At 38.0% G+C, this 10,377-nt stretch overlaps 1 protein-coding gene across 2 annotated transcripts; it reads left to right on the forward strand.

Annotated features, from left to right (window-relative positions):
• Nucleotides 1–2,830: 2,830 nt before the first annotated feature.
• Nucleotides 2,831–10,377, forward strand: si:ch211-136m16.8 (uncharacterized). Of its 2 annotated transcripts, none has more exons than XM_023289816.3 (6): nt 2,831–2,991; nt 5,889–9,317; nt 9,403–9,598; nt 9,687–9,766; nt 9,980–10,074; nt 10,164–10,377. In XM_023289816.3, exons 1-6 carry the CDS (start codon nt 2,938–2,940, stop codon nt 10,228–10,230), a joined length of 3,921 nt encoding a protein of 1,306 aa, XP_023145584.2. In that variant the 5' UTR covers nt 2,831–2,937; the 3' UTR covers nt 10,231–10,377. The 2 variants fall into 2 exon arrangements, with proteins under 2 accessions (XP_023145584.2, XP_023145585.2); XM_023289817.3 differs by having other exon boundaries at nt 9,983–10,074.

Raw genomic sequence — 10,377 nt, forward strand, 5'->3', positions numbered from 1 at the left:
ATAATAATAATAATAATAATAATAATAATAATAATAATAATAATAATAATACATTTTATTTATAAAGCGCTTTACAAGTAACTCAAAGACGCTGTACATAAAATACAATAAAATAAAACAAGAGTTAAGAGTTAGAGAAAATTCTAGTTGCTCATTTCATGCTATAGCAACTTTCAGACATATTGCACACAGTATACTTTTAAAAACACAATAAAACCCGCACAGCTGCTCAACTATTATGAATATACTCTTATATGTACTGTAAAATATTATGCGAGATAGAAAAGAGTTTACATTTGGCACAAATACAATAAAAAGTCAACTATATTTGATGTGACAGAGACAATAAAAATCTAAACATTCACTAAGATACATGGACTCTAAAGTGACGTCATGCATTTTTGTTGAAGATTAACGACATAGCAATCATGTAAAAAGCTTAAAATGTGCTTGACACATAAAAAGAGTGCTATATTCCACACTGTCTTACTCATAATAAAGCCTCTTTTAAAAAAAGATCAAAATTGACGCAGTAGAACCAGGAATATTATCATTTTCATTCAACAAATTCTATCTACGTATGCCAAGCTGGTAGTTGGTGGATCGAATAGCTGAGAGATGAGGAACACGCTGCAGAGGTTTGGTCAACTCACTTCTGTCTAACTCTGTGCTCACAGATTTTTATTTTTAAAACTGTAGCTGTCAGGTGACTGAAACAGTTTCTCAGATGTTTTCCTGCATACAGTGGACAAGCGGAGTTACTCAGTACAAAGTGTAACAGTACCTGAACTATAAAAGAGAATCATAAAGTCTTGAAATTGTTTAGGTAAAGTCAGATTCACAGCCAAACCACACACAAATCAATCAGGCTTTTGGCCATACTAGTAGGACCGCAGGAATAAACCTCTTGGTGCACTGAAAATGAGAAAAGGTGTGATTTATTGTTTATGTATTTAACTTTTTATCTGTAAGATGTCAAATCTGTTTTTAAATGACTCTAAGTTTGTTGAATGCAAAGTATGCTTTCAGTCCCCTTTTAGATAATGTGTGGGTGGAACATCTCTTAACCCTCGTGTCGTCCTGCGGGTCAAAATTGACCCATTTTAAAGTTTGAAAATGTGGGGAAAAAATATTTTCACAGTGAAACTTCTGATGTCAACATTTTCAACATTTTTAGGAAATCTTTGAACATTTTTTGGTTGAAAAAAAGAAATGTTAAAAATGTTTCTTTAAGAATGTTCACAAAAAAATCAACCAAAATCCAGCGAATTTCACTGGATTTTGGTTTATTTTTTGTGAATGTTCTTACAGAAAATATTAGAAGTTTTACTGATATATATGGAATCACTTCAGATATTTTTAGGATTTTTTGGAAGATTTTTACTCATTTTTGAAAATATTTACAAGAATTTTCTTGACAAATTTGGGGCATTTTTTCCAAAATAAAACTTTCAAGGGAAAATTTTAAGGAATTATTGGAATTTTCTTCCTGAAGGTTTTGCACATTGTCAGAAATTTGGGGAATTTTTCTGCTGAATTTTTGAAGCAATATTTTCTGGTGCCCGTAAATGAGGACGACAGGAGGGTTAATTACCTGTAATGTTCCTCGAGTCAAGTGAAGTATTTGTATATTTATGGGGCATATTTAAATGCTTTTCAATAGAGAAATAAGAGTGATGCAAATTTACTTAATAAATCAAAATATTAGATTTAAGACAACATTATTTATTGTACCATATCACATGAATAATTTAAAAAGTATCTGTCCCAATCCATTTCACTCTCACCCCAGCCAGTCCAGGCAGATATCTGCCCTCTCTGCTGCTATCTGAGGTTTCTTCCTGTTAAAAGGGAGTTGTTCCTCTCCACTGTAGCCTATTTGGTTTTTCACAGCAAAACTTTAGATTTGTTGAATTTTCCTTATATAATTTGGTAGGATCTTAACATTAATTTTTAAATTTGTCTGGTAATCTGGTACAGTTAAGTTAGTTAGGCTCATTTGTATAATAGTATAGCCTGATAGTGCAGGTTCTTCACCTCGATACTGAATTTAGTCAGAAAGACGTGTATTTTACAAAGCATTGAGGGCTTTGAACTGCAATATTTAAATATTCAGTTAAATTCACATAATAAATAATACTCTAGATTCTTTCTATTAATATTTAAACTTGCCAGGTGTGTTTGTGAGATCAGTCTTATTTCTTTATTGGAAAGTACTTCGGCTCAATAACTGTTGTTTAAATTGTGAAAAACAAATACACTATAAAAAGTAATTTAGCTAGGGACTTATTCCCACTGCTTAGTTAAATGCATGGTTGCAAAAAATAAGTACTGATTCAGACAGAGAGAAATAATAATAATGTTGGTAACTGCATCAACTTAATATTGTGTATAATTTAAACTCATTTTTTTTGGGGGGGGGGGGGGGGGCATTTGTTGATTTTTAATAAATTCAGGTTAATGTAACTTAATGAAATGATTTAATGAATATATTTTTAAACATTTTTCTTCCCCTCTCTTGCCTACTAAAAATGCCTAAACAACAACAAAAACTGTTAATTCTGGTATTTTAAATAAAATAAATTTAAAAAATAAAAAGATACTAGAAGAATTTTTCTAATTCAGTATATTTTGTATGTTGGGCATACTTTTATTAGAAGTTTTTCTAACTCAAAAAGATTAATACCAACCGTTGCATTGTTTTTGTTGTAGTTGAGGCAACACATTATTTTTTTTAGTGTGAGGATGACTGGACTGAACGTTGCAGATGTAATGGTGCAGAAATGCTCCATATGTTTGACTGCTGTTAGTGAGCAAACCCCTTTTTTTTTGTCGAGTTTTCTGAGAAATTAAAGCGACTCGATTTGGCAACTCGGACACATCCAGAGCAGAAATCAAGTCAGATGATCAGAGAAGCACCGAGGGAGGAGAGCGAACATGGACCCCGACAGTCCTTTATCCAGGGTGGAGAGGAGTCTGTGGACAGTTTGGGTGAGCTGCTGCGTCAAATCAGCAAATGACTGCTTGAATTTTGAACTTTGAAGCCATGAAATGTGGCTTGAAAGTCTCTCTCCTTGTGTGTCTCTGTAATATACACTGTAGAGTGTATGGATCTATATGAATGCTCCTCTCTCCACCCCTCTTTACCCCCCTCCCATGCTGTTTTCCTGTGTTTGTGCAACTTGGACATCTTGCATGAGCACAATTAAGCACCTAAATGCCAAAGCTGGCTGTTCAATGTGCACCAATGAGAGGAAAGTATTAGGACACCAAAACATGACACCTCTATGTGACTAGCCTTCCAGAAGGTGTTTGAATCTGTCTGCAGAGCTTTAGCTTTGAAATAATATCTCAAAAATGTCCTGAAATACACTCTTTAACTTAACCCTTGTGTTGTCCTGCAGGTCAAAATTGACCCGGTTTAATAAAATAAATATTTTCACAGTGAAACTTCTGATGTCCACATTTTTAACATTTTTTGGTGGAAAAAAAAGAAATGTTAAAAATATAAAAAATAAAATATATTAAAAAAAAAAATATATATATATATATATATATATATATATATATATATATATATATATATATATATATATATATATATATATATATATATATACACAAATATATATTAAAAAAGAAAATATTAGAAGTTTTGCTGATATATATGTAATCACTAGATAATTTTAGGATTTTTTTGGAAGATTTTTACTCATTTTTTGAAAATATTTACAAAGATTTTCTTGACAAATTTGGGGGATTTTTTAAAAATAAAACTTTTAAGGGAAACTTTTTAGGGATTATTGGAATTTTCTTCCTGAAGGTTTTGCAAATTTTCAGAAATTTGGGGAATTTTTTTGCAGATTTTTTTTTTATTTTTTCAGACAAGGAAACAGTATTTTTTTGGTGCCCGTAAATGAGGACAACAGGAGGGTTAAAGCAAATTTCCATAAATAAGCACAAATCTTGGACACTGTTCAATGTGTTTGAAGGAGCTGATGGTTTTTGTGGGAAGTTCCTTGAAACAACTCCAAATCCATGGTAACTCAGGAAAGAAACACCATTTAGTTACTCTACAGATGTTAAATGAGAATGAGAAGAACATCAATGATTGTAAGAAACAAACATTTTTTTTAAAAGATCCACAGAAAGAGGAAGAATTATATACTGTAACTGGCTGGCCACAGAAATGAAGGATCTCGTGTGACGTTCAGAATCTTTAGTCGCTCCTCTGGTGAATAACAACAGGCGACGTTGTCTGAAATCTCTACAGCTGCATGCAGAATGTCCAGATCCACAAACAGGACTAAATGGACCCTATGAAATAAGTTCACTGAGTCTTTTGGTGTCATCCACCTTCTGGTTTTTGCTTCATGCATCAGACCACGAGTTTGTTTTTCCTGTACAGCACAAGAGCATTAGTGAGGTTTGGTGTAATGTATTGTGTTTCACCATTTCCTCAGTGTAGAATTTTTACCGCAGAATGATTGACACAGGAAACATTCAAGTGCAGCTGATCTAAGTAGGGATGGCTGCTGTTAATGCAGAGAAGCTCATTTATCCTTAAAGCTGCTTTAATCAGTGTTTTCATATTAACAGTAGATCAGACGGCTGTGTTGGTTTTGCTTGGACTGACGAGCCCATAGATAGGAATCACCCAACTCTGTATTTCCCATTGTGTCCACTGAGCATTTTAGCGCCTTTCAGCTCATTGTTTTGGCTTCACACCTGCAACTTTACTGTTTTGTTTCAATCTAATAGCTCTTATCAACTGTGTTTGAGTTGCAACAGGCGGCTATTTTCTCACACACACAACAAAAAGCGCTGTTCACTTGCCTGCTATTTAGACTGAATAGCCATTTTGTTTCACTTCATTCACTGATATGCGTCGCTACACAGATTAAGAGACTTGAAACCAGAGTACCAGTATTTGCTACCTGCTTAGCAACAAACACACACAGTTTGCAACTAGCTGGTGAACACACTGCATCATTTAGCAACTAACAGAGCTATTGTTGCTGCATGTGCACTGTCCGTCATGTTTGCTAAACTTATACAAGGTCAGTCAGTGTTTTGTTTATATATTTTGTTGCCCTGAAAGCTTCCTGGTTGCAGCTGAATCATCTTTTTTGAAGGTTCCTTATTGAGTGAAATGAGCAGGAAGTAAAGAAGTGGCAGTTGTTATAAGAGCTGAGTTCCTTAAATACTACAGAGAGGAAAGAGTGTTTTGTTTCTTATCTCTTTTAGCGTAGGATGCACTACTCCATCCTTTAAAAAAGGAAAGGAGATAATGCCGTCCCACATTTCCTTGCGTCCATCCACAGCAGATCCTTTAGTACAGTAAAGTCTATATTTCTAAATGTTGTCTTTTTGGATGTTCTCATGAATTCTCCTTTACATCTTTCTATCAGTTTGTCATGTTTTCTACTGAGGTCAAGAAAAATAGTTTAGGAAAAAACATTCCTTTTATTCTCTGCAGATCAGTTTAAATGGAGCCCTCATTAATATTTATAGATACACTTGATGTGAATTAAGAAATCTGTTTCTTGGGATTGGGTGGGGTTGAAGTCAGGACTTTGTGGAGGCCAGTCAAGTTCTTCCAGCTCCAAACTCTGAAAACCATTTATGGATGTTGCTTTGTGGACGGGTGCATTGTTGTGCCGAAACAGGAAAGGACCTTCCCCAAATTAGCTGCAAAGCTGGAAGGACTATTGTGTAAATAACCTTGTATGCTGCGGCATTCAGATTTTCCTCAAGAGGAAATTAAACATCAGACTGTATGCATAGTAACTGAAATGACTGAAAACAAAACATTGGAGATAAATAAATGCATTTTGATTCGATTCCTTTGTGTGTTTTTGCCAACTTTCTCTCCATCTCCTTCTCAGGCTTATATAACCGGAGCTGTGAACAGATTCTTCAGGCCGCAGCCCGCTAACGACGTCTACAATGATCCATACTCCTTCCAGGAATCTGCAGTTGACAGCGAACCTCCTGACTGTCACCCTGCTGAGGATGATGCTGGCAGAAGAGGAGTCGATAAGGAACAACCTCTTGCGACAGCCGCTCAGCTTAGCTCATCTCGGCCAGTTGTTGTCTGGGAACTTTCGCCCACCGACATTCACGTGAAACCCGATGAAGAAAGCGTGCGGTACCAAACACAGTCGAGTAGAAGCAGTGAGAAGGAAGAATCTACAGACGGTGAGGAACAGATCAGTCAAACACATGATGATGAAAATGCAAACATAAAAGAAGATGAACATGAAAAAAGGGAGATCGAAGAATTTGGTGCACAAGGTAAGACTCCAGAGGATGGTGAACGGCATGTGGATGCATCACAAATTCTCATAGACGACGGAATGAGGGAAGACATGCAGAAAAGCGAAGGGAAAGTAGGTGACGAGGAGCAGACTGTGAGTGCAGTGACACCAGATGAACATCAAGAAATAGACGAAACCGTGACAAAGACCCATGTACAGGAAGAAGAATGTAAAATGCTCCACGAAGGAGAACAAGATTCAAAGGCAGCTGAGGCGAAACTGTGCACAATGATGGATTCAAGTCCAGAGGAGGAAGATGAAATGCTGAGAGAAGAGGCAGGCATGCAGAAGGACGATGCAACTTCAGTGGTGACAGAAGAAAAAGCAGAAACCTGTGATGGTGTGGTACAGCTGGTCATTGAAAACAGGTCAGATGAGGAAACAAAACAAGAAGAAAATCAGGCCATGGTCTGTGAAGTGGTGTCAGAAGTTTTAGATGATGAGCTAATTGATGTTGGACAAGAGAACATGATGGTTGGTAGACGTGAAAGGGATACGTTTGAGGACGAGGGAGTGAAAGAGGATGAGAGGGAGCAGGAAGAACAGAACAATGAAGCTACAAGCAACCAGACAACAGACGAAGAGCCTGAGCAGGAAAAGAACATCACAACAGTTACAGACGAAAGTCAAGAAGAAAACATTTTAAATGAATGCGAAGAAGCTATGCATAACACTGAAACATGGCTACAACCAGCAGAATTGACAGATATAGAACAAGAGGACGTGGCAGTCACACAAGTGCAAACCAAAACAAGAGATGTGGCAATAGCATGTGTTTCATTAGATGATAAAGATCAAGCAGAAGAGGAGACGCTCTCCAGTGAAGTGGGCACCAAAGACGTGGAAGTAGAATGTACGAGCACCTCAGTTACAGTAAAACCCGAAGGCGAGACTGGACAGGAAATGAGCGGAGAGCTGGGAAATACTCCCCCGGCGATCAGCGAAGGCCAGGTTGTTGTGTCGCAGCAACTAAATACTCCAACATGCGAGGAAACACAAGAGGGAGTTCCTGGATACAACAATGAGCCAGATGAAAACACAACACAAAGGTTCCTGGAAGTAGGAGATTACGAGGAAACACGGACCACTTGGTTACCAGAAGAGGTGGAGAACACAGAGCAGAAGAGCCTTCAAAACAGTGGCTGGAGCACCGGAGCTGACTATTTACTGGTGAAGGAGCCTATGGAAGAGAAACAAGAAGGCACAGAAGGTATTAAGAGTAGCTTTGATTTTGCTGTGGAGAAGGACACTGGAATACAGCAGCTTACTGATATTGGATTGACACAAGAAACAGAGAAACCTCGTGCTGAACCATTAGAATCAAGGCACCTATTTGAAAGAGAAGAAGGGAAATTATTGGAAAGCTCAATGAAGACGGAGATCAAACACATTGGTTTGAGTGAGGAGCTGTTGGTTGATTTTGGAATAGATGGAGGGTTCTGTGATTCCAAAAAAGGTGATACAGGGAGAGCTGTAGCTGCAGATGAAGCAGTTGGTTTTGTTTATGAAATTTCAGAATTCTTTGAGGCTGAAGTGCAAAAGATGACAGAGACAGACTTCTCCCAGGAGTCGGCGCTTGATGTACAAACAGAGCAAAACAGCAGCAGGACTCCAAGTTTACTAGAAGACACAAGTGAATTTGGATTCTTGAGACCTTTAGTTGAAATCGAGCCTGGATTACTTGATGATAGTAGTTTAGAAATGTTTGGTGCAGAGATAATACTGGAAGAAATAGATCATGGAGAAAAGGAGGAGGAAGCCGAAGATGAAACGCACCTACAGGAAGCAGGAACGGCAGCTGAGCTAATCACAGAAGTGAAAGAAAAAGGAAATAATTTGATCACAGAATCTATACTATCTCAATCACCAGACAGAGCACTTGAGATAAGAGAGGAGGAGATGATGACAGAAGTAGCTGATGAATTAAAGGCAACAGAGTTCAAACCAAAAGATTCATCAGCAGATGAAACAGCAGAACATGTGAGAGAAACAGACTGGAGCCACACAGAGGAAACAAGCGACTCAATCAGTGGACATCAAGATGTGATTGATGAGGAAATCCTTGACTTGTGGATCGAGGCGGCGATGTCAGTGGATACTGATGGGATAAAACAAGAAGAAGAACCTGAGCCAGAACAACAAATAGACACAGAAACAGACCCTTTAAATGAGAAACAAGGTGACATAACATCAGAGGAGGACAAACAGCAGCTAATGGAGCCAAATTCTGGAGAATCTGGGTTAGCAAGTGACGCAGAAATGTCTTTGTCGACTGTAGAGTCTGGATTTTTTAACCAGTCTATCGGTGAGTGGGACGCTCAGAACAGCGAAACTCAGCTACTGAAATCTGCAAGCACTGGCTCACTTCACGGCATACAGGACATGTTGGTTAGTACATCAGAATCAGCAGACGTCTCTGAATTCTCTGCACAGACGCCTAACTCTGAATCTAAGGATGGATTGATAGAGGAAACAGCAGAGAGAGTGCAGTCTTACCTGAAAGAGGAGACAGGATTTTACCCAGAATCATCAGAGGAGAGGAATCTAAATCATGAGTCTGATGAATCACTGGAAAAAACAGATGGAGTCGATGCAACATCTTCATCACAAACAGAGATTGATGTGGTGGTGACAAGCCAAGCAATGAAGACTGACTGGAAAGACGGTGAAGAAGTGGATGTCACATCACTGACGAAAAGGAGCACTTTTTTCCAAATAGAGGAAACAAAATTTGAAAATGAGCCTCTTGAGATAAGCGTGTCTGACTCTGCACATGAAATCAAACACACTGAGTCTAGAAGTGGCTCTGAAGCTTCATTAGAGGAAGAAATCATGACAGTACAGCCTGATTCACAAGGCGAATCCTGGACTGAGAAGAGATTATTGAAGTTGCCTTCACCTGATGAACCAGATTGGTCAGAAACTGAATCACTGTCTGAGCTAAAGAGGCCTGAGGAGGCAGAGGAACCAATGACAGCGTCTGATGATCAGGAGAAGGTAAAGTCTCTGATGTAATATTATGAATAATATCAGTCATCAGAACCTACATATGGAGTGGATTCAGTTGTTTTTGTAATGACAGGTTGTTGCTCCTGCGCTGGATTTCACTGTGCAACGGTCACGAATTGCTGTGAAGAACCCTCGTGTAAGACCACCCAAAGATCCCCGCTCCCTGCTTCATATGCCCTCAATGGATCCAACTCCTTCTACTCATGTACCAGTTAAAGCTCCAAAAGGTGTACCTCTAGGAGGGCTGGGGATCGGGATAAAACTGCCTGGTAGGTCACTCAAGACACACAGATAGCAGCTACCTTTTGTCTTTTAGGCCTCGTTCGTTTTCATAATCTATATATTATGTCTTTTCAGGGCTTGGTGCAGGTTTTCCGGTCTTAAAAAAGACACAAAGGGTGGTAAAAGAGGAAAACAGCCAGGAAACCCCCTCACAGGTACTAATCTTTGAGTACCTTTTTGTAGATTAACACTGAAGATCAACACTTTTTTTGTTTACAACATAATTCCATATGCATTATTTTATAGTTTTAATATCTTCAGTATTAATCTACAATGTATAAAATAATCAAATAAAAAGCACTGAATGAGAAAGTGTGTCCAAACTTTTGACTGGTAGTGTATGTATTATTAAAATGTCACATTGTCAGCAGGAACCTGAGGTAAAGCCAGAGGAGAAGAGTGATGCTCCCCAACAGGATGAGGCACAACACAAACCCAAATGGATGCCACCAAGACATCCAGGGTAAAAAATAAGAAAAAGCAGCAACAAAACAATATTGAGGCATCTTGTGCTTGCATTTTCCAATTCTTGCTTTTCTTATGTCTCCCCAGATTTGGAAATCCACTCATGTCTGAGCTGAAGACCAAACTGAAGAAAACCACTCAGGAGCCAGAATAATAACTGCAGTTATTTTGTGTGAATGAATGAATGAAATATAGAAGTTGCTTTATTTTTGTTTATCAAATTGAATATAATGATAACATTTTTGTCATGTCAATGATTTGCCCAGTGCTTATTTTTTATAATAAAGCAAACCTGAAAAGG

This window comes from Amphiprion ocellaris, chromosome 18, assembly GCF_022539595.1.
Source record: "Amphiprion ocellaris isolate individual 3 ecotype Okinawa chromosome 18, ASM2253959v1, whole genome shotgun sequence".
Classification (NCBI taxonomy): Eukaryota; Metazoa; Chordata; class Actinopteri; family Pomacentridae; genus Amphiprion; species Amphiprion ocellaris.